The following is a 27,581-nucleotide window of genomic DNA, read 5'->3' as shown; positions in this document are numbered from 1 at the left end:
CCTTTTGGAGCAGCTGATTTCGCTGCTTCTGGTGTGCAGCTTTTAGACACCTGGTGGTCTGTGCCTTCGTGCCAAACTTGCCTTTGCGCTGCCCGGCCATGCGACACCCCTTGCTCCTGGTGCTGGTCGATGGGCCCTCTCCACCTTCGCTGCTGGTGGGGCTGCCCCCCTCTTGAGTCTTCCGCATCTGTTCGTACCGCTTGGCAAGCCTCCGCTTGTTTTTTGATCCGAGGCGTGTCTTCGGACTGTATCTTTTCCCGGTGCGGTCCACCAGCAGCTTCTGCTCGCGTTCCTCTTTAGTCATATGCGCCCGGCGCGCCTGGTCCCCCTCGCTGCCGATGAGGCTTCCGTCACTGTCTTCGCTGAACTCCTCTGCAGAAGCGTCATAGCCGCCATCACTGATGCTGCTGATGCTACTGCTGCTTCTGCTGCTGCTGCTGCTGCTGTCGCTGCTACTGCTGCTGCTTCTGTTGTTGCTGCTGCTGTTGCTGCTGATGTCACCCGCTGGCGACGAGGAACCACCGCCAGCGTCTGAGGCTTCGCTTTCTTCAGACCAGGACGAGGCGTTGCTCTGGTTTTCAGCTCCGACATTCCAGGAGTGGCCCTCCTCAAATGTCTTCTTAGACAGCTTGCTTGTGCATGGTTTGGCGTTCCCATGGCCGCGAGCTGTCCGGTCGTCGACGCTGCTCGGGACTCCGCTAGGCCCCGGGCTACCCTCAGGCTGGAAATGCTGCGCCGAGGTCTCCGACTCGACCCTCCTCCTTTTTGCAAGAAGCCGCAGTTGGTTATCCAAGTCGTCGGGGAAGTCACTCTCCCCGCTGCTGGACTCCAGCACTACCCGCTTCTTAAGTTTCGGCATGCTGAGCACGGGTACGCACCTTCTTCGGCCCACTACCTCCGGCGCTGTCGCTGAAAGCACTCAGTAAATCCCAAGCGGGGGGTCTCGGTCCCGGACACTCGCGCCCACTGTCCGCTCTCTGTCCACCGGTCCACCGTCCTTGGAGATGAATGGCAGAGCGCAAAGGAAACCACGAAGATGTGCAGGGGCCAGAGGTATGCAGGCTGCCCTACAGGATGCGTACGAGAAATCGGGCGGGAGATGGCAGGAAACGAGGAACAGCGCGGCCCGCTAAACCCGCATGACTATGTGGCACAAGAAGACAGCAAAACTCGGTTCTCCGGCCAACCGCCGACCGCCGTCCTCCTGCCGCTCGTTCTTTCGAACACGAGCTCGCGCCTGCGCTTTGTCCTCGTGCCTCTCCTGCGGCGGCACGGCCTCTTTCTCTTTTGTTCTGGTACAATATCTGTACAGGTGAACAAGTTCTGGAAACGTTTTAGTAGTTATTTTATACAATACTAAAGTAACAAAGAGAGCATAGCTTACAGGAAAGGTACAAGCATAATATGCAGTATAATCAATCGTGTTGAAAACAACTGTCACGATTAAAAATGTAAAACAGAAATGTTAAAAGTACGAACACAAAGTGCTTGACATGTAATTGCAAATCGTACCAAGAAAAGACCTTGCATAGAACGTAGTACATATATGCATATTACACTGAAATACTTAATGAAGTTACACTATTTCTTAACTCTATATTCGAAATGCACATCATGGAAACTTCGTTTTTGCAAAAGTAATTTTATTACTTGGTAGTGCGTTTCATAAGAACTGGCTGCCCACGGTGATACTAGCTCCTACGTACTCATTTCACGCTGTTATAAAGCAAATATTTTCTTAAGGATGAAGCACGTACAAAGCGACAAAAAGGGTAAAAATAAAGAAGAAAAAGAAAAATGCGCGTAATAGATCATGGTTTACCACGGCATACTATAAGCTGGACTGTAAGAATTGTGTGTCCCTTATATTCTACAAAAAAGATTCACTTTTATTTATGTTTTTTTATACAGCGTACTGACATGGATTACAGGCACTGCACTATTAATCTTGCCCCCGGAGCGCATGCTCCCGGCAGCTGCGGTCGAATTTCGACGCAGGCGAAATCCTAGAGCCTCGTGTACTGTGTGATATCAGTTTACGTTAAAGATTCCCAGGTGGTCGAAATTTGCGAAGCGCTTAACTACGGCGGTCCTCATAGCCTGAGTCACTTTGGGACGCTAAACCCAATGAATTATAAACTATGCATATTTTTTCCGCATACTCTATGTGGATGCACTCAGATAAGCCTCTGGGGCGTCGGGTGCGAGCACAGAGTCGTCCTTTTGCACTTGACTAACGCTTTTTTTTTTTGCCGCTCGAGTGAAGCGTCTCGCCGAACGACGTGGCGAATATCTAAGCTCAACAACCGTTCCAGAGGGCTCCTGGGCTAGGTAATAATAATAATAATTATACGAAAAGGTTTTTCGGAGGGCCTACCCTCCAAGTTTTATAACACCGTAGCACGGGTACGGTGCTATAAAACTCCCTAGTAAGCATGGATGAGTAGCTGGACAGCTGTTTACTAAATGGGCGACACAGGCCAGGCATGTTTTTAACACATAAGCATTGTATGGCTATGTTAGCGGTTTCGTGTCATCGCAAGCTTTTCATCACGATAACGTTCGAGCAAATTAAATTATAGGATAAATAATGGCCGCATTAATTAGAGCGTCAACAAAATCGCAGGAAAAATCATGAGGTGCATGTGGGATAATAATTGATTAATTAGAGCCAAAAAATGTCCAAAAAGTGACGGGGGTCTTAGCAAAGGTGGCGCCAAATTTCAAAACCCGTAAGTGTACACCCCCCCCCCCCCGCACCATTTTTAGGCTTGGCAAGAATAAAACGGACGGATGACGCTGCCAGAAACCACACGCTTCTTCGTCTGCAGCCCACGGGCTGCAGATTATCAGCTCATGATGGCGACAGGTGTAGGCGGCGCTCGGGTAAAACAAACATGGCGGCGCCAGGGCATGAAACTAAACGGAGCGAAGCATGGCGCCAAATTTGAAACCGGAGCGTGGCGCGAAGTTTGAAAACTCAAAATAGGCAATGACGGAACTTGATTATTGAAGGCAATTAATTGAGGCAATTGAGCATTTGGATGATTTGACGTCAATTCTCTCAATCAGATGATCACGTGACCGTGTGCCGTCCGTCCCTCCGGGGCAGCCGTGATCGTATAGTGGTTAGTACCTTGGGCTGTGGCAGGAATAACCAAGGTTCGAATCCTGGTCAATGCTCACGCATTCCTGCAATGCGCGTGCCGCAGTGATCTCATAATTTTTCTCCTTTTTCTCTGGGAGTATCCGTGAGTGATAGGCACTCTACAACCAGAACACCAAAGAGAGAAATGATGGAAACTTAAAAAAAAACAAGACAAGACGATCTTTTCACAGTGCCCAACTGCATCCCTGTCGCAAGGGCTCCAGCTAGGGCAGCATTCAGGAAAGCGAGCAATTATTTCGAGAGCCCGGATCTTCCCCTGCAGGCAAACGCAAAGTAAACAAAATGCCGAGAACTCACAAGAAGCCAGTGTACTTTGCTTCGCGATGGAAACTTTGCACTGCTTGTTCAAGGCTCTTCTGCGCATCTTCCACTTTTATTATACAGCGTGTGGGCTTGATGTTGCATCTTCTTATTTTCTTATCCTTCAAACTGCTGCGACGTTCTTTTCTTGCCACTGCCAGGCCGACACTTACGCGTCTTCACTCTTGTTCAGTTTTCCGCTCGCCTGCGTTGTATAGGGCGCAGCGGCGCGATGTGCTTTGACGTCAGCGCGGGTTGTTTGGCAGCGACTCCCGGCTAACAACATCTCCCCGTCAGCGGCAGTGACTTGCCACGCAAAATAGGCAAGACGATGATGTACAGGGCAAAGGCACCAGTGCGCCAGCCAGCAATGTCTGCGAGAAAGCCCGGAGGCAGCGTGGTGAAGAAAGCAGCAGCATGGCAGGAAAGATTGTGGGTAGCTACCAGCCAGGCCAACCTGTTTGTGAGGGAGGTAGTCTTCGGCCGCCTCTTTGCTGAGTTTAATTTGAGAAACTAAGAGTTCTTATTTTACTCAAGAAAAACTGATGTGGCTTCTCTTACAACAATTTCTTTAGACGGTCTAGAGACTCTCTATAGACAAACCCTAAAGAGCAGTCTATAGGCAATACAAACCCTACAGGATGGAGGCGAAATTCTAGAGGCCTGTGTACTGTGCAATGTCAGTGCACGTTACAGAATCCTAGGTGGCCGAAATTTCCGGAGCTCTTCACTACGGCGTCTCCCATAGCCTGAGTCGCTTTGGGACGTTAAACCCCCATAAACAAAACCCAACAAGGCACACGTTTATAACGTATTCTGGCCTATCAAGGGCCAGTATATATTGTGGTCTCCTTCCTTTCTTGCAATTTTCCTTGCGTTAATTCTTTGTTTGCTTCTTTATTTCTTTCTTTAGGTAGGTAGGTAGGAAAGACTTTTAATGCTCTAGAAAGGTGCTAGTAGCAGACGAGAAAGAAGAGGTCCATCTTCCTTCTTCTCACAGGGTCGGTGCCCCTATTCCAGGGCTCCGCTGAGCTTCGCTGCTCGTTGGGCGTGCTGGATCAGACCTTGTTGGCAACCCAGATCGCCGCTGGAGAGCCGGCTCTCCCACTGTTCCGCACTCGGGTCTTTGCGAAAGCTGTCGTTTTTACTGCATTCCCACGTGATGTGGTACAACGATGGTTTGCTGCCACACCACGGGCAAGTGTCCCGATATTGCGTCGGGTAAATCTTGCTAAGGATGTGCAGGTTTGGGAATGTTCCTGTCTGCAATCTTCGCCAATACACTGCCTCTAGTTGATTTAGATCAGGATGAGGCGGCGGATAGCGGATCCGTACCCCCTTATAGTAGTTGAGAATGTCTGAGTACGTAGGACTGACTCGGTCGGGTAGATCGTCCGATTGGGAGGAAGCTCGGCTCGTATACCCTCGAGCTACCTCGTCGGCGCGTTCGTTCCCCGCTATGTCGGTGTGTCCTGGCACCCAGTAAATGCTATGTATGACTTTTGGTGGGGTCGCGCTCTGGAGGAGCCGGAGCGCGGCGCGACCTATGCGGCCGTTCATGTAGTTACGGCACGCTTCTCTCGAATCTGTAAGGATGGTAAGGGACATGTTGCTTCGATAACCGGCTACCGCCGCTAGAGCTACGGCCAGCTCCTCCCCTTCGGTTACCGTGCAATCCCTCACTGAGGCGCTAGCTAATTCCTTTAAGTTCGAATCAATAACTACCGCCACTATGCTGTTATGTGAGCTTCTTGTATACGGAGCCGCGTCCGTGTATACCGTTGTGGATTTTGTAGCTAGATTTTGTTGTACATACCTCGCCCGGGCTGCCCTACGGGCCGCATGCAAGTTGGGGTCCATGTTCCGGGGAAGGGAGCGAACCTTTAGCGTCTGGCGGATTGCGTCCGGTATGCTCGCAGTACGATTCTCGAATTCCGCAGTTCCGCCTAGCCCCAGTCGGTTAAGGAGCGAGCGCCCCGTAGGAGTCTGCTGGAGCCTAGCTAACTGCGTGACCAGTTGGGCTTCTTTGATCTCTTCGAAGGTGTTGTGAATTCCAAGAGCCAATAGTTTTTCGTTGGAGGTGTTCATTGGTAGATGCAGGGCTGTCTTGTAAGCTTTGCGGAGTATGGTGTCTGCACTATCCACTTCTCCTTTGTTGAGGTTGAAGTACGGGAGGGCGTAACCCACGCGACTAACCACCAGGCTCTGAACCAGGCGCAGGGTATCCCCCTCTCGCATGCCGCTCCGCTTCTGCGACACGCGCGTGATCATTCTGGCGACCTGAGTGGTCGATTGCTTGAGAAGGCCGAGCGTATGGCCGCATCGCTGGTTGCTCTGCAGCCACATTCCCAAGACGCGTATCTTGTCTCGTTCGGGAATTAGCTGTCCTTCGAGGGAGACATTGAGGGACCCTTCCTTGTGTTTCCCTTTGTGGACTCGCAGGAGTTCTGATTTTTCGGTGGAGCAGGCGAGGCCTCGTGCACTGGCATATTCTTCCACGCAGGTAGCCGCTGCTTGCAGTCGTTCTTCTTTCTGGCCGAGCGACCCAGTGGTAACCCAGACCGTGACGTCGTCAGCGTATATTGCGTGCTGTATGCCTTCGATCTTCTCGAGTTGTCTTGCGAGGCCGATCATGGCCACGTTGAAAAGTAGTGGCGAGATGACGGACCCTTTAGGTGTGCCTTTGTTTGGGGTCGAAAATTTAGCGCTACGAAGGTCTCCGAGCCCAACCGTTGCAGTGCGGTTGGAGAGAAAGGCCTTCACGTAGCTGTGAATTTTCTCGCCGCAGTGGAGGTTGTCGAGTCCTTCCATTACAGCCGTGTGGCTAACGTTGTCAAAGGCTCCTTTGATGTCGAGGGTCATAACCACGTTCTCGCCTACGCTCGGGACGTTGGTGAGGACTTCCTCTTTGAGTTGTAAGAGGATGTCCTGGGTGGAGAGGTGGGCTCGGAAGCCGAACATACTGTGGGGGTACAGGTCTTCGTCTTCCATGTAGCTTTGGAGCCTCCGAGTAACGACTCGCTCGTAGAGCTTGCCTAGGCAGGAGGTGAGTGAGATAGGTCGGAGATTTTCGATCTGGAGTTTCTTACCCGGTTTGGGGATCATTACGACCTCTGCATGCTTCCACTCTTCAGGAACCGTTCCTGCGGCCCAGTGCCCGTTGAGAAAGGTGGTCAGTTGGTCGACCGCCTCGTCGCAGAGGTTGCGTATGAGTGCGTTCTGGATGTTGTCTGCTCCCGCCGCAGTGTTGCGCGTGCATGCCTTTATGGTAGCGAACACTTCTTCCCTGGTGATCGGCCTGTCTAAGTGGGTGTTCGGTTTCCCCAGGTATGGTTTCGCGTATGCCGCAGGCAAGGTCGTGCCGTAGCATTTCTCTTTGGCCTTATCTAGCAGTTCCTCTTCCGTACCCTCGAAGGTGTGGACGAGTCTGCGGATAGCTTTCCCGCTTTCGGCCCTGGTTTGGGTAGGGTCGTGGAGAGTCTTGAGTATACGCCACGTTTTGGCCGTGCTGAGGGTGCCGTCCAGCGAGCTACTGAACTGCTGCCAGCTCTGCCTGGCCAGTTGGGTCGCGTACTCCTCCGCTATCTTGGTGACTTCTGCGATCTTGAGCTTGAGCTTCCTGTTAAAGCGCTGCTTCTTCCAGCGCTTGGTGAGTCCTCGACGTGCCTCCCACAGCCTGATGAGACGAGGGTCCACCTCAGGTGTTTGCTCGGTGCGATCCACTTCCTGAGTGTACCGCTTCTGGATGTCTTTAAGTTGTTGACACCAATCATCTATGGAAGTAATCCCCCCTTCCAGGTCCGCGCAAGCCTTGCGGAAAGCCGGCCAGTTGGTGATCTTGGCCGTGCCGAGCTTGCGCTTGATGTTGGTGGCTGCTATCGTGGTCTTCAGGATATAGTGGTCACTGCCTAGATTCTCCAGCAGATTCTCCCACGTTGCGTGCTTCACTCCCCTGACAAACGTTAAGTCCGGACACGTATCCGGGCAGATCGAAGTGCCAAGGCGCGTGGGATGAAGTTGGTCTGTTAAGAGGGTACATTGGATCGCTTCCGCCGCGTCCTCGACCTGTATACCTTTGTGATTATTAGTGGGGTATCCCCATTGCTGTCCGCGAGCGTTGAAGTCGCCTACAATGAGCAACGAGTTGCTTTTCGCAAGTTTGCTGGCCCCTAGAAAGAGTATATCAAAATTCGCGTCCCGCTGGCGAGGCGGGCTATAGAGGTTTACTAGAAAGACACTCTTTTCCTTACGCTTCTTTTTGGGAATAATTTCCGTCACTAAGTGTTCAATTTTGGTGTTGGGAATTGGGTCATGGGCTATGGCTACCAACTTTTTGCTGACCAAGGTTGCCGTGCGTCCGCTATCGTAGCACGTATATCCCCTGAGTGACGGTGTCGTGTTAGTTTCCTGTAAAGCTATTATATCGGGTGTTGAACCTTGCGTATGTAAAAACTGCATTAGGAGTCCCTGCTTTTGGCGGTACCCCCTGCAGTTCCATTGCCAGATTTCTAGTGGAGTTTGTTTAGCCATTGTTTTGGGCATTGTTCTGATTGGAGCCTTCAGTTCCGAAACGGCGCTCGTGTATGAGCCTGTCCCGGGCCTCGTTTGTTATTCGTTGCGTATTTTGACTTTTGACGTGGCTGCGGAAACTTTGGTCCTGCAACGCAACTTTTTGCTGTAGTAATGTGATGTTCTGTTCTGACAGGTTGAGTTGGACCTGCATGGCATCTAATCTTGCATGAGTTTGTCGGAACTGTCCTTCGGTGCGAATCATGAAATCCTCCATGCGCTGCATGAAAGTTCTGAATTCTTCGGGGCTCACTTCTAAGGGGGTTGGAGATCGTTGCACTTCGGCCGCCGGAGGCGGGGGCCGCGGTACGTGCCCTGTTCTCTGAGCCTGCATCTCTTTAATGAGGTCATCGATTTTTTTTTCGGAGATGTGCATTCTCCTCTCTTAGAGCTTTAATTTCCTTCGAGTTACGCGTAATATTATCTTGATCCGAGTGCGGAATCAGTGGGTTTGGAGAGCCCGCTCCCCAGCTCACCTTGACGCCGCCCTTCTTCTGTTGTTTCTGCGGCGGCTGCTGCTGCTGCTGCTTCGGCTTGGCCGTTGACCGGTTTAGCGGCGGGAAAGAGTCATCCCTGGATCGGCTCTGGCTGTGATCTCGCACGGTGCTACGGCCTCGGCTCGAGGAGCGGCCATGGTCCCGCTCCGAGCTAAGCCACCTGGGTCGGCGCTCTCGACTCAGGTGCGGGTTCTGTTGCTGCTGCTGCGGTTGTTGCTGCTGCGGCAGTTGGTGCTGCTGCTGCTGCTGCCATTGTTGTTTCCGGGACTGTCGGCCGCCGGTCGTGCTGCCCCGGAGCTCTTCAGTGGTCTTGAGGCGTCGACGGCACTCCGTGGTGACGTGGTCGCCTTCGCACACCATGCATTTGGCCTTGCACGGGTGGCCTTCTGGTGGGTCGTGTGTGCCGCACGTCCTGCAGAGCTTGGTGTTCGGCGTTGGACAGACGTCCGAACGATGGCCTTGCTCTCCGCACACGTAGCAGATCTGTCTCGTAGGACGATATGGGTAGGTCTTGAATTCTCCGGATCGGTAGATGACCCACTGCGGGATATACGGGCCGTCGAACGTGATGAGCGCCGTTTCCGACTTGCCCAGCATTCTCGCTTCCAGGATCTTCACTCCTTGTGATCGAAGCCGCAGCCTCGATTTCAGTAGGGCCGGTGATTGCCCCGGCATGACGCCGTGAATTACCGCACGCTTCAGGTCGTCCGGTAGGGCTGGATAGGTGTTGGTTGCATAGGTCTGGTCATTGATCGTGAGCTTTTCGATCTTCCTGAGCACGTCGCCGATGTCCAGGTCGGGCGTGCTCGCAATCATGATGTTCGATCCGGGCCGGAGTCTCATGATGAAGTCTTCTTCCTTGATCGTTCCTCCGCTGGCCGCGACGAGGGCTTGCGTTGCCTGGTCGACACGGATTTCGCTGATTTTTAGGCCTCCCTTGGGGCGATAAATGATTTTGATATCATCCTTCGGTAGCGGCGGCGGACGTGGCCTGATCTGCCGCTGCGCTCCCGCCAGATGTGGTTTTAATGGAAAGCGCGGCACGCCACTCGCTCGCGTCTCTGCTCCACCAGCTGCGGCTGTCGGCGCTATCTTGTTGCTTGCTTCTTCCCGGGGATCGCCTGGCCCCTTCGAGCCTTTCTTCGAGCCTTTCCTTTTTAGGCGCCGTTTGTAAGAAACAAGCTGCCAACGATCCATGTCTTCGTCTTGCAGTGGGTCGATGTCGGCCCCGTCGTCCCGCTGCGGTGGCGAGGTCTCCATGGCCTCGGTCACTGCGTCCCCAAGTCCGGGGCTCGCATTGACCGGCGGCGCGGCAGGAGATTCGTCCGTACTTTCAATATTCGCCGAACCTTGGGCCGAGGTCCGGGTAGGTTCATTCATGATAGGGTCGTCAGCGTCCCGGGGTTCCATGCTGGCCGATGTCTAGACACGCAAGCACCGCACGGGGCCGCCCCGGGAACGCGCTAGGCCTACGCTAGGCTCAGCGTTCCCGGCCGCAGGTGGCCACTCGAAAGTCCGATAAAAGTCCAAAAAATGGGCCTACCGGCTCAGGAGTGGTGTCGCCGTGGCCCAGGTGACGTTATCCGTCGATGTAGCCGAAAATTTTCGGTGGCCCACGTGAAAATTGGGTCGGAATCTTCGAAAAGACACGGAGCCGATGTGGAGTGCGTCCGTCCACATGCGAACGCCCAACGCCCTGCCTTCTTTCTTTAAGCTTGCTTCGTTCCTTTCCTTCTTGTTTTCTTTCTTGCCATCTTTCTGCCTTCCTGCCCTGCTTCCTTCCTTTATTTGTTCCCTTCTTCCCTATACTATTTTTTCCGCCTTTGTTTTTCCTTTCTTCCCAGCTTTTTTCTTTCTTTCCTTTTTTCTTTCTTCTTTCCTTTCCTTTTGTATTCCTTCCTTCCTTCCTTCCTTCGTTCCTTTCTTTCTTTCCTTCCTTCTTTCTTTCTTCCTTCCTTCCTTTCTTCCTTCTTTTCCTTCTTTCTTTCCTTCACTCTTTCTTCCCTTCTTTTTTTTTCTTTCTTTTTCACTGCTTTCTTTCTTTCCTTCTTTCTATCTTCCCTTCTTCCTTCCTTCCTTCCTTACTTCCTTCCTTCCTTTCTTTCTTTCTTTCTTCCTTGCTTTCTTTCCTTCTTTCTTCCTTTCTTTCTTTCTTTCTTTCTTTCTTTCTTGCTTTCTTTTCTTCTTTCCTCCTTTCTTTCCTTCTTTCTATCTATCTTTCTTTATTCCTTCCTTCCTTTCCTTCTTTCTCTCTTTCTTTCTTCCTTTCTTCTTTTCTTTCGTTCTTTCTCTCTACCTTTCCTTTTTTTTCGTTCTTTCATTCCTCATTTCTCTCTTTCTGATTTTTTTCGTGTCATTTCTTTCGTTCTTTGTTTTTATTATCTTTATTTTCAGAGAGCGGGTCGTGATTCCCTTTCGCGGTACTTTACCCGATCACGTTCTGCCTTTTTGTAAAGTTGCACTTCAGACTTCCTTCTTTCTATACTGCTTTTATCTCTATGAAGTATTTTAACGCAGTCTTCTTCGCAGCCGCAATATTATTTTATCGCCGACAGTTCATTAAAAAAATTGCTTCCATAGGCGGAGCTTCTCTCTTTCAGCGGTTTCTCTTCGTTTGAAGTATCTTAGTTTCCTTGAATTCGCTTCGCTTTGCGCGCACAGTACTTCTCTTACCCTTTTTGCACATCTTATTTTGTCTCCTGCTGTGTTGTGTCCGGATGCAATGTCGTTTCCTTCTCGTCTTTTTTGTTCGCTTTTTCCATCCTGACCTTAGCTTCCGACGTCATCGCTAGGCCTTGTCGAGAACCCTGAGGAAAAAAGAAGAAAAAAAAAAAACGACCACAAAGAGCACGCTGATAGCGGTACACACAATTGTGGACAATTTTTATTCCCCATTCAGTCAACGAGTCTCTATCACCCCATTGGCCCGGCGAACACCGCTGTTATATCCTCCATATCTTCCAGGGTTCCTTCGATTCAAAACACTTCTTCACGCGCTTACTTCAGTCTTGTTTGCTTATTTTTTTGCGTGTGGTCTTAGAAATACTGTTCGTCTGCTTTTTTTTTTGTATTGACTTTCTACTTTCTTTTCTTATTTTTTTTTCTCTACTGCAAGCTAAGCCTAGCCAAGCCCCAAGTCAAGTTCCGTTGACCGCTTTTGGCCGTTTTAGCATTCTTATTTGTAGCTTACCTTCTCATGCTATACATTTTTTGTTCGTCACCAAGTCCCTTTCATTTAATTTATTGTTACCTACGTTCTCTTTCTTAATGCTTCTCTTCGCTGAATCATACTTTCCTCAGGAGAGAGAGAAGAGAGAGAGAGAGAGGGAGAGAGAGATAGAGAGAGAGAGAGAGAGAGAGAGAGGGAGAGAGAGAGAGAGAGAGAGAGAGAGAGAGAGAGAGAGAGAGACGAGAGACAGAGGAGAGAGAGAGAGAGAGGAGGGAGAGGGAGGGATGAGAAGCATTTATTAAGAACAACGAGATTTTCTCACACTTCCCTCCTTCTCTCATCCTGTTGTCGAATCAACGCAAGCCAAGCCATGCCCAAGCTTTGTTGCTCTCGCCGCCGTTCCCAGCATTTTCTGTAAATGTTCACTGTATCTTTGTTTCGTTCGTTTCATTCATTTACTCCCCTTCATTCTAGGCGTCATCCGTGCGTATCCTCCCTTTGATCACTCAATTCGAGAGCACGGCCGTGTCAAGCCTGAGAATGGCAAGCTGTGTTGGCGGCCTTTGATGCCGTTGGGCGATCGTATGGACACGAAAGAAGCGGTGCAGCACAATCCCTTCCGAAATTTATACACCTCTGTTTCTGCTTTTCAAGCAATTGAGCCTTGTTCACGGCGCAGTGCAGGCGCCGTTTTTATTTCGTTGCTTTGGTGCTACATCGAGTACACATACGCATATGCTGTCGGCAGCACGAGGCAGACTACACCTTTACGTTTTAAGAACAATGTGCACCAGTGCGAATAAGAGGAAACTAGAAAAATAACGCAGTTTTGCGGACCCGGGAGCAAAGTGAAGTTCGTAATAGACATTAGGGGGTAATTTTTTGTTCGCCACGCGGGATCCATAGGACGAACCACGAGTACACAGCCCACGTGGTTTTCTGATAGCGTAGCGGTCGACGATGTGACCGCATTAAACCAAAAACATGTTGTTTCTTTGCTCCGTCTATTTTTCTTCTGCGTCATTAACGTGCTCTATGTGAAAGACTGAAGGAATGGTCTTTAGCACTGCAATTTTACCCTGACTAAAGTGGACTCTTTTTTTGATCAATCAGGTATTCTGAAAGTTTTGTTACGATCCAGATTGAGTTTAGTAAAACAGCAATTATTCGCAGAACGGCAACAGATATATTCTGGTACTCTTTTTGAGCGCACAATGTATTTAAATCTAGGTGGCGGTTTTAGTAAGCAGCAATCACTAAAGTGTAGAAGCATGTAGAGATGTTTGCGGGGTGGCGGTTCGCGGAAGAAATTATTTCTGCATTCGTTCGCCAGCCGGTGAGATGGTATTCCTCTAGCAGGTGGAGCGCGCGTGTCTCCTCATGCTTCTATGCATTTTTTTCACCTTCTGGGCCTATCCGCGCTGTAGTAAATTTTTTTCGTGAGTCCGCCTCCCGCAAGCTTCTGTCCATGACTGCCTCTAAATGCCCTACAAGAAAAGCGCTCATCTTAATAAACCGGCAGTCCAGCTGGCTGCATGTGTTGTGCTGGCAGTGAAGCCTGTGATTCCCCTAAATCAATCGTTTAAGGCGCCGTTGTGGAGTCAGGGAAGGTGTATTTTCGTTTAGTTTTTGCATTTTTCAGATCTGTACAACGCCTGCAATATAGTGGTGATGACAGACAGACTGCTGGAAAGTGGTTTCTTGATGCACAAAATGTTAACAAGAGATCCCCCAGCAGCATAGCTTATCGGCGGAGTATTGGAAATGTATTGGCAAAGACCGCTCCTACAAAGGACAGGAGTCATTCATCCATTTCCATTACTGAGCCGATTACCTGTGCTGCTTGCGGAGGGGAAAGCCTCGGAGTACTTGCCAAAGTTCAAAGTTGACAAGAGTACTAGTCTTCGCCAAAGCACAGTGTTAATCAATGGCGGGCTTAAAAGAGGGTCTTCAATCCGAGAAAGAAAGCCCCCTGACGGGAGGAGGGAGTGAAGTAAAAAGGATGCTCGGAAGGGGAGCGTGTATCTTCTCCAAAAATTATGGCTTCGTCAAAACGAGCACGCTTGAGCACCTGAAAACCGTTTATAGTCAGGATGTGGACATATGATGACATTACCAAAAATAAATATATAATCAGCCAGAGTAGAATTTTTTTCTCCGCAATCTAGGCGTGTCCCTTGCAAAATTTACATCTGACTGGATAATTTGTACCTAAAGGTGTAAGCAATCAGTGTACCCCAGTTATTGTTTGCGGTTTGTGTTTGCCGTTTAATCTTTCATTACGCTCGTATTTCTCCCCCCCCCCCCCCTTTTTTCCTTGTGCATGCTCAAAATAGTATTTGTGCGTGACTCTAAGCTATTACACCTGCTAATCAAGAAATGCTGAAGCAAAGGAACTACTTGTACCTTCACAATTATTAGAATAAATAAATAAACTGGCAAAAGATACGGAACCATGTATGTTGACCCTTCCCCCTGTGTTCTCTCCCCTCCTTGGTGTGCAGGTGATCGTTGCAGCCGTGAGCCAGGGTGTGACCGAGGTTAAGACGATGCAGATCGAAGTGACTGTGCCCAACGAGTACCCGCCCCGATTCGAACACTCGGTGTACCGCACCGAGGTGCACCAGACCCGCACGCGACCCGGCTACCGGGTGCTGCAGGTGCGTGCCCACGACCCGGACCCGGTGCCCTACAACGCCGAAGTCTATTACCGCCTCGAGGCCAGCCCAGAATCCACCAGGGCGCTCAGGTAAATTATGCCAACCTCCTTCTTTTTCGCCGTCATCCATTGTAACAGGGCTCCATGACCTCATGATGTAGTTAGCGCCAACAACGAGGACCAAGGTGGGAGAAAGGCACAACACGAGCGCTCGTGTGGTGCCTTTGTTTGGGCAGGGCGGGGAAGGGCTAATGTACACAGAAAATAATACTAGCAGGACTACAGATCGCAGAATAGGTCATTACTGAATATTATTGCGCCAATTCATTCGTTCGTTACAATCAGCGAAAGAAGTTGTTTACCTTTTGTCCAGCTCAATATTTCCGCATTAATCAAAAACACTATCCATCTAGGTCGTTTATGGCGACAGAGGACTAGAAAGCTCTGAATATATCCACTCATTATTAAAGCAGCTTCAAACTTCAATTACACAGCGCCTGCCGCATCGCCGCCCTACTTTCTGGACTCTTATGTTAGGAACGTATAGGTGGGACATATAGAAATCGAAGCTATTGTGGCACGTGTGCTAGCAATTAACGATGCCTTGCCGTTAGGACGTTATGCACCAGGCCATCAGTTGCATCTCTTTCCATCCACTGCCCTCTGCCAGGAGGGACATGTCAGAATAAATGTCTTGCTTTCATTTTTTATTCTCTGATCGTCCTGCTGTTGAGGGAACTGGCACACGGGAATTATTTGCACAGGTAACGTTATGGCTATAATCGAAGAACGTGTTTTCGATTCTTCTTTTGTTTGCACGCAGACTAAGAGCCGCCATCTTTACCCGTACCCAACGTTAATATGCATTAGCCATAGTAAGCTGGACCAGCCTGACGTCTCGCGTATCCGAAGCATTTGTACGGAACGATATACATGTACGTGTACAGGTATAGAAGCAGTGTTCAGGGAAACCCTTGATTAATGCGCATAGTGTAATGCATTAGCATAAATCACGGTTTTCTTGTGCACGCATGCTGCTGTAATTCATATCTATTCCAGCTCGACTCGAAAGCAATAGGTAACCTTTTAGGAATAATATTACCACTCAGCGAGGCCGCAATTGATCGCCATTGCGGTTCGCCAGGGCGCGAGTCTCAAGCTTAAGCTGTTGCCTCCCGCTGGCTGTTCTGTCCTGCCGCAAACTGACTGCTGCCTTTGTTGGTCGCCGTGCCTGGTCGATAAATTCCTTCTTCATTTAATCATGAAATTTCGACGCAGATTTCACTTGATGTCACTACATATCGGTCGTGCTTTCTGAAAATTGCGCGCAAGTATTCAAGCATCGTAGTTTTGATATAAAGGCTTACTGTAAACGGTTTACAAGGTCCTTTTTGTTCGTGTCAGAAGTCAGTACTAAACTGTCACTGAGTTCACGCATAGGTGAGAGCGGCAGGCAGTGGCGGTTGCTGTTTCTAAACCAGCACGGACGTAGCATTTATTGTAGCACCTTTAGCGTTTATACGAAATCAGACAAGGGCTTCGTGTAACAACAAATGTTTAGATAATATAACGTTTTACCTAAACACGACGCAACTGATGAGTGTTGTATCAAACCCAAATATTTCTGGCTACGAAGGCGTTACCAATCTTCCAAAGCGCGTCTTTGACGGCGAGGGCTTCGGTCTACTTGTATATTCTTTCTTGAACGCCGCTGGGGTCCTTTCGAATAGAGTTCTCCAGCTGCAAGTCTTAACTTGATTACTTTAGATGTCAGCCTTTTAACCTCGCTCTTCGTTCGTATTCCAGGTATCTCGCCCTGGACGGTATCACTGGAGAGGTGATGCTGAACCGCAGTCTGGCGGACGTCGCTGACTCCATGATTGCCTTCACCGTCATCGCCGAAGACGGCGGTTCGCCCAAGATGCAGGCCAGAGCGAGAGTCGAAATCCTCGTCAAGACCATCTCGGGTGAGTGTTCTTCTTTCTATGCGCCGTAAAGTTTCGGCGCCGTGAAATAGAGATGTTTAGAAACAATATAAGCACTGCGAAATCGACCAACTAGAATCTGTAAAGAAGAGGGCTCCGCGTTTTTTTTTTTCTTGTATGAGATTCGACATAACTTTTTCGCTGTCTACTTTAGTTCCCTATCTAGGTCTTACTGTTCTTTTCGCACATCATCGTCTTGTGATACCTAGGATTCGAGTACAATTTAATCGATTCACCTTGCTTCTTTTCACTAGATTATTATCTCACGTTTCGCAAACCTTCATCTACATGAAAACAGGATGTCCAAAACATTCCGCCATTTTTTTTCGCTCCAGTGACTTCTTTTGGTACAAATTTTTTCGTCATACCTATGAAATTTGGAATTACTTAGCAGGCAGCATCTTTTTATTGCCATTTGTAGAATTCTTGCAAGCGAGATCCTAAATGTTGCTGCATGTGTACTTCCTGTTTTTTTATTGCACTGGACTGATGGAATAGGCTCGTCGAGGCTGCAATACGCCATAAATAAATAATATATATATATATATATATATATATATATATATATATATATATATATATATATATATATATATATATATATATATATATATATATATATATATATAGTATTCTGTAGGGGTTCCAATGCGCCAGTTTACAAGTGTAAGTACAGTATTACGACAAACGCGACTGTTCGTTTTAAAGGTTTATTGTGCCAACAGTTTCGGGAATGGTATTCCCTTCGTCAGGGCAGGGCTTGCCCTGACGAAGGGAATACCATTCCCGAAACTGTTGGCACAATAAACCTTTAAAACGAACAGTCGCGTTTGTCGTAATACTGTACTTATATATATATATATATATATATATATATATATATATATATATATATATATATATATATATATATATATATATATATATATATATATATATATATATATATATATATATATATATATAGATTTAAGAGAAGTGGGCACTTCTACAAAGACACTTTTATTTATCAACGTTTCGACCGCGGTGCGGTCTTCTTCAGGAGTCCTGAAGAAGACCGCACCGCGGTCGAAACGTTGATAAATAAAAGTGTCTTTGTAGAAGTGCCCACTTCTCTTAAATCTTTATTCTGCGGAGCCAACGCAACCTACGTTCGTAACATATATATATATATATATATATATATATATATATATATATATATATATATATATATATATATTTGACAGTCATTAAAACCTGTAGGCAAACCTCTATCCCGATTAAGAATAAACTGACACCGACGTTGTATTGACACCACTCGGCATCTACTTTACATAATATTGCCCATTTATTTTACAATTAACATCGGTGTTTCCACAAACTGGGGTACTGTAGTACGCGCTCGGCACTTAATAGCCGCACTAGTCTGCAATGTGTAACAAGATTCTAACGATCACTTTTTATTGCACGAGTTCGTACCAAAACCGAGGATCTCCATGTCAACGTTTTGTCTTGCACTGAAGGATGGATTTATACAACACGAATGAAAAAGAACTCAAGGCAAGTATTTCACTGTACGTATTCTACTGTATGTATATATGTGAGGTATGTATTCACTCTTTCGGGGTTATCCTTGAGGAGAGTCTGCAACTCGCTAAGTTATATAAACCACTAATAAATCGCTTCTACATCCACCCTAGGTGGATACGACGCATGCACGTTCTTGAAGTGAGCCTCTGCATTATTCCATGATTTATTTCGCATCCTGTTATGTCGCTGCCTGCGTATATACACACACGTACCTGCGCATACGACTGCACACGTACATGCTTATACTGTTGCGCAGATGTCTTCACGCAGCATGATTTCCTTCTGAACCATATTCAGGGAATGCATTAGGTGCTGCACCGCATGGCTTAAAAAGAAGCCGTGTGGTGTAAGAGTTCTGCCAAAGGCTCTAAACAAACACGGAGGACCTGGCTTAGCATCTCAAAGTACACCACTGAATGTCAAAATACATTGAAATGCCCACAAAGCGGGATAGCAAATGCAATAATACGTGCTTTATTCTTCGTGTATGTTGGCTATCCTCGTGAATTATGCACGCGGATAGCGAGCATCCATAATACAAAAAGATGTTTCTACCTCTGCACTGAGACTGAACATTCCCTCCTGAATTTCCTAACTTTTCACGAGCCCCGCTTATAAAGCACTGCTAACGGCGAAAACGTCGGGACGCACCAAAGAAATAAAACACGTTGCACGCACAGGCGGGGCCATCACGTCGTATTTCCCAAGACCTTACGCAATAGACTATACGGGCAAACATTAAAGCAACACGCAACGCATTGCACCATGCCTGCGAGCTTGCAGCTGACCACGGCATGTTCTACGCTAGCAGGTAACTCACTGGCAAGCTATGAATAGAACGGCAGTTCTACTTATCCTTAATCTCCGTTTTACCTATGATATTTCGGCACTGGGAAGGCTTCAGCTGGTATTGACTAATCAGGGTGCAATGAACTCAGTTACCTTTAAGATTTAAGGAAGTATCAGCGGTCTTCCGTCGCGAATATAAAATTTACAAATACGCACTTATCTACCGCTACCTGCGATACAAGCGAGGTGCGGCATTAACAGGCATATCTAACGGTCCCAATCCACTTTTGCGTGTACTACTAAATGGGGATAGTGTTTGTAGCGCAGGAATAGCAGCCTTTTGGCATATGCCTTTTTTTTGCAATACAGGGGAATAGAAGAGAAAACACCTGAAGTGTCAATGTTCGATTGCGGCTGAATAGTGTTCCTGGAGATTTCTTGTGGAGTACAGTTCAGTTGCTACTCAGGTACATTCTGGGGTTCTTTCCGCTGTCCGGTCCTTTACATGCACCCTTCTGGTATAAGAGCGAAAACAGCCCACTAGACGTGAAGAAACACACAGGGCGTGCATTCAGTAGCAGCTGTGTTTTATTTCAAATCGCGTTTCGAATGGAACACACAGGTAGTGTGTTGCTACAGCCTGCTTGTATTGCATCCTCTACCTTGTGTCTCGCTTTAACATTCCGTTTTTTAGCAGTGGACGTTAATTACCCAAAAGACTTTTTCATATTCAACTATCCATTGAAAAATTAGTGGTTATTTGAGGAAAGGAACTGGCGCAGTAACTGTTACATTACTCGCTGGACACCTCAGCGGCAATTCTTGCAAAGGAGGAAAGAAAGAGGGCAGCCCGTCGGAAGTATGAAACTCGTCCACAATTTGCGCCCACTCAAACACCCCCTGACCGGGCGAGGATTTTGAGAATAACTCTGCGCAGTATGAATCGAGAAGTCTTCTAGATGAAACGCGTGTCAGAGTCTTTGAAAGGGAAGGGCGGCGAAATACCGGAGTCTGTCGAGCGTCGATAAGCCACGCGGTCATAGTTCTTCCAACCTTCTGTCGGAAGCGCACAGGATACGAGTGAAGTCGATTGAATATGTAAGTTTAGCGTTTTGAGGCCACCCACAAACTGAAACTTTGCGTCGAAACTTAGTCGTAGGAAATTCGCAGAAGACGCAACCGAGGTTAAGCAGCTTTAGTAGAAGCAGCGTGTCTAAAAACAATGCGTGAAGGCGACGGCTCGGCTAAATAAGTTGATTAGAATAAGATTTTTATTGTGTCTTAAAAGAGTAAGAAAAATAAAACAAGGTCGCACAACGAATACTTATTGTTAGACTACGCTCACCTAAAGATTATACGAGGCGAAAAGAAAAACGCAAAGGTTTAAAAAAAATCAAAAGTGGCCCATAATAACAGCATACACGCACGTCACAGCTGGCTTCATTTTCTGGAAGAGTCTACTAAGTGCGTGTGTCCATTTACAGCGGTGTCACTTACTTTGAGCCCTAATTGCGGACGTGACAGTTGCGTGTCGATTCCTCAGCCTTCTTTCCTGCTATGTTATTTCGCCTGAAACTGCACTGTACACTGCACCAATAATAATTGTACTGCAGGATTGAATTTCCGAAAAACCATCGCTGCCAGGGTAGTAAAATACTTACGATATATTATGCAGCTTTCGAAAGACGATCTGATTTTAAGGCGCTGGCAGAGTCGGCGCAACTATACGATTCCCCAGACGCCGGAAGAGCCGTGCGCTCTTTTTGCAGGGACTATTTAAGCCACAGCTGTTTTTGCACGTATTTTAGTGGTCATTTCTAGAATATGCTGCCTCTGGTGTGCATATATTCTTGCTTAATTCCTTACTGTTCTCTACATAAATATTCAGGATAATAAAAATAGTAAATTTTACTGATATGCCCCCGTCTGAGTGAGTTAGTGGTGGAGCACGCTTTTTCACCCAGATTCCTTTTATGCCTTACGTAGCGGAAGTTAAGACGCACTACGTTCAATGTTATCGAATGGCGCTGTTTGGTTGGCGCGTGAGCCCAAGATGCCTCTATATATTCTATACCGAGCACGTGAGAAAGGTTAGAATGCCGAAGCATGCTTCGTATTATCTTAGCCCCACCTGTACATGCCCGCTTCACATTGGAAATCTCTATCTATATGGCCCGGACTCACAGATTCCCTAAGATTCCTGAAATGACCGCTAGGGGAGCTCATCGACCGATGGAAGAGAAGAATGCTAGGTGCGGCGTATTAAGTTGCATGTAAATCGTCGTGTATTTGATAAGAAAGAAAAGAGCCAACTACTGATACATAACTATAATAATTGGAGCAAATCAACTAGTGTAAGGAGTGTGACGTGTTGAGCTGGCGAGCTGTGGTCTGGAAGAGTAACGGAGTTGGTACCAAGGGAAACGAATCAAGAGAAAGAGAGAGGCAGGGAGGTTAACCAAACATTGCCGGGTAGCCTACCCTACAAGTGTGGAGGGGAACATAGGGAGAGAAAGGGAAGAGCGGCAGCGGAATGAGTTTTTCACGTGTGCATCCACTGCTATGATAAGGGTACACAGGGCGCACGCTTAAAGCTTAAAGTTTATAGTCGGGAACTAAACCCCAAATCCTTTAGGAACTTCAGGAAACGAATAAATAACCAGTGTCGAAGCCGCAATCCTTATTCTGTTTTAATAATTTTCTGGTGAAATGAGGGCCTGTACAAAAGCCAGCTTTCTTTTATTGGTACGTTTCATTGTTTTTTGAGTCGACCTTTCATATAATATTATACGGTCTAATACGTTGATGCAAAGTTTAATTTTTATGAATTGCGCTGCAGAAGATTATTTATTATCAGTTCTGTTTCATTAGGGAACTGACAGGATGGATTAATAGGATGTAATCTTCGCTTGACAAGTTTATGAGTGCCAGGAATTCCGCGGTAAAAGTTACAAAATAACCGAAAATTTATTACGCTTTAACTCTTCAGTTGCTGTTTTCTTGTCGATATAATAGTGAAACTAAACCAATGGACGTAAATACATGAGCAAAAAATCTTAAAATTAATTCATTGGCTTTTCCTTTCATCTAGCCGTCACGCAATCTTCGCCCCATTTCACCAGGGAGGCGTGCTATATTCCGGCGTAAATTAAGCAACGAGGCCTTGTTTACTGCCACCTGCCGGCACTCAGCAATATTTTCCGGCTCAGAGCTGCTGGCGAGACAGTGCAAAGCGCAAGAAATGGCGCCTCGTTCGTGTTTGCACAACACTTCAGGTTCCATTTAAGCCCTAGCAACAGAGCCGTCGTTTGCAGGGCAGCTTGAGCACGCGTGTGCGGAAATTATTGAATTTTCCTCCCTGTCTTCCGGAGAGGGTGCCCTTCCTTCCACTAACTAATGGGGGAGAGTGTGAGGAGGGGCAACGTAATAAGCAACTAGAAAAGATAAAATCTGCGAAAAAGGTTGAAAGTCAGGTTTTCTTCGGGCAGTACCAGCTGCGAAAATCCGCTGTGAAGGACGAACTTAACTTGGTCTCTTTTTGAAGGCTACCTAACGGCAACTACGCCACTTCGAGCTGTACTTTCAAGCAATTGGACGCTTCTCATTGCTGCCCAGCTGCGCAAATGTTTACTCTTAATACCGACACATAACACAGCAATCCGCAATGTGCAGTCAGTTTTCATACCACTAATTCCTTGTTAATCCAATAGGCAGTTTCCGAATGCCATTTTCACGACTCGTAACGAAAGGGGTGGTTTAGAGGGAATGAAAGTGCGGCTTGCAAGGATGAGGCTAGAAGGACCATTTATGCTAGCGGATTTATGTAAAATGCGGAATAAAATAGAATTTGCCTCCAATTATTGATTTCCTTAGTGTGTGCGGCCCTTACTTTTATATGTCGTCAGGCTGTCTACGTACACTGGTCCATCGGAAGCGAGAAAACTGAATTAAGTCGAAACTGTCTGAAGGGAGACTTGGCGCGACAAAAACAAGAACAAGGGAAGAACACAGCACGAGCTCTAAGTGCGTGTTTTTGTCGAGCTAAGCCTCTCTTCTGAGCATTGCCTTACAACTAGCCCGAACCTTTACTTTGGTTAAGGTTAAGAGGACACTAAATGAAAATTAGGGGCCACGCAGCGAGCTACGGAAAGAAAGTTGAGACAGGAAGAGGGTAGAGTAGGCCAGGGAAGACTAGTCGAAACCAAGAGGAAGAAATGGACGTGGGCACGGCATGTAATGCGGAGGCAAGATAGGCGATGGTCCTTAAGAGTAATGGAGAGAATTCCACGAGAAGTCAAGCAGGCGGCTGCACAAAGTTTGGTTGGCAAATGAGATTAGGAAGTTTGCGAGGATAGGATGGCCGCAGCTGGCACAGGACAGAGTTAAATGGAGAGATATTGCAGAGGCCTCTGCCCTGCAGTGGACCCAGGCGGTTGTGTTTCTGAGAAAATTGCAAATATAAGGTCCTCAAATCCTTCAATATTTAAAGCGGCCACTAAAAGTAAGCACAGTTACGGTATTTCTAAGGTGCATTTGCGATATACTCGTGGCACAAGGCGGGCCTGAAAGGTAGCATACTTTGCAAAAAGTGAAAAGGCACTGCATGAACTTCTATCTCAGTTTCTGTTTCTTCTGCGCGAATGAATGAATGGTCTCTATGCCACAGTTTTCTCAGCTTTGCTCGTATGCAGTTTTTTGTCGCGCCCGCAACATGGTAAGCTCTCTTTGTATACACAGCAGGACCTCGCAGCACTGCGCCTTGTATCCACCGTGTGCCGATGCCGCCCCTTGAAATGACTTCATTTGTCCTTTATGAGTCTCCGGAGGATGGTTTCAGATTAGGAATACAAAATATAAACTCACCATCGTCGCTGTTCCATGACGAAACCTGTACATGGACAGCTGCGGAACTGGAGTTGCTTGAGGTTTTACAGCTCAAGCTGTTAGTCGACCATCGGGCGAAGCCTCGTAGTCCGAAGCCACTTTTCATGATCCCACTATGAAAGGAACTCGAGTCATGGGGATAACCGGTGGCGCCCTCCGTCAGAGATCAGCGCAACTAAACAGGCATCCTATCTGGCCTGGTCGCATCACGACCAACCGTACGTATTCAGAGTCCTAGGTTTTAGTGAATTCTCAACCACTGCATAGTGGCGTTGAGCGTGAACTTCAGTGTGTGCAACGCAGAGCTCATTGTGACAGTATTTCTTGGTCCTCTTAGGGAGAGTCTTCACTGAGGCACTTATGAGAATGAATGGAACACTGAGGGCATAGCATAGTTTGCCTACATCGATAGATTATACCGTTCTAATTAAAAATGATCTACTTTCACTGGTAACGGAGCTTTTGTGTCTGGAAAAGAATGAGGAATACATAAAGGCGTCACCGCTACCAGTAATTTGAGCAAACTAGTTGCGGTGACGCCAGGACTGGTTCTTGTCCGCTACAACGCTATTTACGTCCAAATTGTGGGTATGCTTCGGTTGTGACGTAGCAAGTTTGAATTCAAGCTTCCAGAAAGAAAAATGGCTGTGGTTTTGCTCTGGTTAAACCTTGAGTGACCCGATAGCTACGGCTGGCCGAGTGGAACTTGCTCAGTTGAATTGCAAGGTCAGTCTTTCGCCGCTTCGTTTCGCTGGGCGTTCCTTCATCTTCGTCCCTGGACGTGAATTCACTCTCTCCCCCCTCTCCCCTTCTCTACTCTCCTCCGCCATTCGGTTTTCACTGGCGCGCAGCGCCGCCGGCAGCTGCTCCGCACCACTTGACCAACCACGTGACCAGCCATGGCGCCGCCACGCTTAAGGTTCGAAATGCTAGCGTAATGTAGATATTGCAACAAGAAAAAAAGCTCCTTCCTAAAATTCAACTTTCTCAGCAGCAAATGCAAATTTTTCCGAGGAATAACCTTCAAGATAGCTCCAGAAAAACCGTCGAATCGATTTCTAATTAAGAACAGCAGTTGGATGGAGTTGCCCTCTGGGTGTCTTGAGACGAAGGGAAACGTGAACTTCAGCGAAAAGAGGATATGACAGAGCCAGAATGTAAGTGCTGGTCGAGTACATCTCTACGTCTAAAACGCAGCCAGCCGGAGCCGGGATCGAGCTTGCGACCGGCTCAGCAGTGGACCCCGTAGGCACAGAACAAACCGAGTGGTAGGTATAGCTATAGTTCAGAGGGCAATTAATCGCGATTGCCTAGATTCTTTTTTTGTGTGTGTTTCTGCTTTCGGCCCAGAGATGATCTCGCAACCATTGAGTAAATGGCTCCATAAATGACCTCCCGTCATGTAGCCAGTGCACCCGGAAAGCGTGAGTGGAACGGGTCCAACGTTTCCAGAACGCTTCCGAAGGTCTCGGAAAATGGGGCAGTTAGTTCGGCCTGTGTGTCGTTCATTTCGAACCGCGACCAAATCGCACTCATTGCCCGGCCCGTACGTGTTTTCCGCCGCTAACGACATTGCCAAGCTGTTCCTGTATCGAGAGAAATGGAAATAAAGGATGATTGCAACCGCGACAAAATGTAACCCTATATGACGCGCACAGTTCTTGTGTGTCTCTACGGTCGTTTGAGGCTACCTTGCCGACATAATCGAGGTCCACCATCTAGTGTATCCTTTTACACTCTGTATTCGCAGATACGGCCTTTGTTTTCTCTGTTGTCTTCTCATAGGCTAAACAGAGATAATGGCAAATCACTTCCAGGCATGCCACGTAAGAGTCCCGACATACTTGCGATTGGTTACAATTGTCCGGATATGTGTTGCCTTTTCGCACTACACGTGGCAAGCACCGACTTGCCGCAGGGAGCTGTGCATCTTGAGTGTACCGGATCCGTATCAGTGAATGAAGCTGATTGAAATTGAAACAAAGTTTTGCCCCTCACACTGGAGTGTATGGCGGCATGGTTGCACCGCAGTGGTAGCCTAGTAGTATGAGCACTCGCCTCGCAAGCGGAATATGCTGGGTGCGACACACAGAGCAGCTTGGTATCCACCGGTTTTACAGTGGGTACAAGTTTTCACTGGCCTGATGTTCGCCTTATCTGGAGTGAAATGGTTGGAAAATTTCTTTTTGACCTCAGCTTGTGTGATGAAACTACCTTGCGCCGTGGCGCTCTTTGTCCAAAGCTGCTCTTGCACCAAAAATCATCATCATCGTGTAAAAAAGACGGGCGTAAGCGCGAGCCTTATGGCCATCGACTAGTGCACGGTCCTGAGTGGACTTGCTGATCTCGGACTGCTGTTGACCGTGCTCCCATTCTGAAGCTTCTCCGAAGAAACTCCACCTTACAGTCGTTATATTCATGGCGGTTTGTACCATTCAACCTGACTAATCAATTTTTATTGTTTATTGAAGTCGCTCGAGTATCTCTATCGTTTGACAACCGCAGGATACCTTCGAGGGTGAATTACCCTGTTCAGAACAGCGCCTTTTGAGAACTGTCTTCACAAAACTTGGTCTTTTTTTTGTCACAACTTTTATTTCCACCGATTGCCGTGCTCAGTGGCTTTGAAAATTCAGCTAGTGAGATTCACACACCTCGTGTATGAAGTAAATATATTCTCCCATTCCATCCCACCACTCTTATTCGCCGCGCAGACCGGCATATAAAGGCGATAGCGGGGGTTGGAATTGTTTCTGCAGTTGATGAGGGGCCAAAAAATGCTAAAGAGATCCGTATAGAGAATTAACATCAAATGTCATTACGTACGTTATTACCGTTTTTGCGCATGACCAGCTAAATCTATGTCATGTGAAAACATCCATCAGTTGTCCCATACGCATTGGTGCCTTTCTTCATTTTACACGAAGCGTTAAGCTCCCGTTCAGCGGAGAAGCCGCCGTAGTTATTGGCGTCGGTGTATCAAGAAAATCACGATTGGTCGAGAGGTTCGTGACGAAAATGATTAAAACCTCAGTTAAATTGTGATTATGAGGTTGTAGCATGACTCAAATGTCATTGTGACATTGTAAGGATGCACTGCTATGATAATCAGGATAATTATTTGGGAATTAAACTATTTCTTTCGATTGCGAATTAGACACGCAATCCCTAGGTCAGTGAGGCACGCTCGTTTCGACTTGGTTAAAGATAAAGCTGATGTGTCTCGAGAGGTATCATGTAGTCTAGTATGTCTACTGATGCATGCTATTGAGGGTGTGTATTTAGGAACTGGAACTAATTAAGAAGGAAAATCGCAGATAACAATTAATTTTGTCGCGTCATACCCTTAATGCGGAGCTTAAGTGTCCACATAATTTTTGTAGGCGCATTGACAAGTATAATTTAGGCGTGAGCGACGGGTCTACGATTCGCAGTCACGGCTCACGAATCGCCCAATTACCGCGCTTGCTTAATTCAGTGCGCTCCGTTTCTTTTTACTTTATGATAACTGACGAAGCGAAATTTCATCAAACTGTTGACTACATACTAATATCGTTCGCCGACATGTTTCGATCTCCTCCTTCCTAAAAGAAAACAATTGTACCGCCCTTGCATACTACAGCGGATTGAAGAACGAACACCTAGATATATAAAGCAGCAAATACCCGCCCTCATGAGTCCATCCTATCGCAAATGGACCTAGACCACGAGACGAGAGGTTATGTTTTCTCTGCAGCGATCTCACGTTTGCCCCAAAGATAAATTATAAGCTGAACATATCCCTTATGGCAGGATCAGCTGGGTCAGCATGGCAGCCCCGCGACTTGTGGCTACTAGTTAATCCAACCTCAACGCCGTCTCAGAGCTAAGCGAACTCCTCACAGATCTATCAGCCCAAAAGCCAAGTCTGCGAGGGAGATAAATAATGGCCTCCGAGCCGACAGCACATGCGAAGCTGCCTCCGCTAATTCAGCTTCGCTCACACTAT

The 27,581-nt window shown here is 47.5% G+C and overlaps 1 protein-coding gene across 1 annotated transcript in view; it reads left to right on the top strand.

The window, feature by feature from the left end:
• LOC144106558 (uncharacterized) overlaps positions 1-27,581 on the top strand; it is a 232,500-nt gene that overhangs the window by 154,619 nt on the left and 50,300 nt on the right. Inside the window, exons 3-4 of the mRNA XM_077639404.1 lie at positions 14,209-14,453; positions 16,170-16,330. Of these exons, the coding sequence (XP_077495530.1) occupies positions 14,209-14,453; positions 16,170-16,330 (406 nt within the window). The remainder of the gene's footprint in view (positions 1-14,208; positions 14,454-16,169; positions 16,331-27,581) is intronic.

This window comes from Amblyomma americanum, chromosome 10, assembly GCF_052857255.1.
Source record: "Amblyomma americanum isolate KBUSLIRL-KWMA chromosome 10, ASM5285725v1, whole genome shotgun sequence".
NCBI lineage: Eukaryota > Metazoa > Arthropoda > Arachnida > Ixodida > Ixodidae > Amblyomma > Amblyomma americanum.
This window is presented reverse-complemented; position numbering and strand designations above follow the sequence as displayed.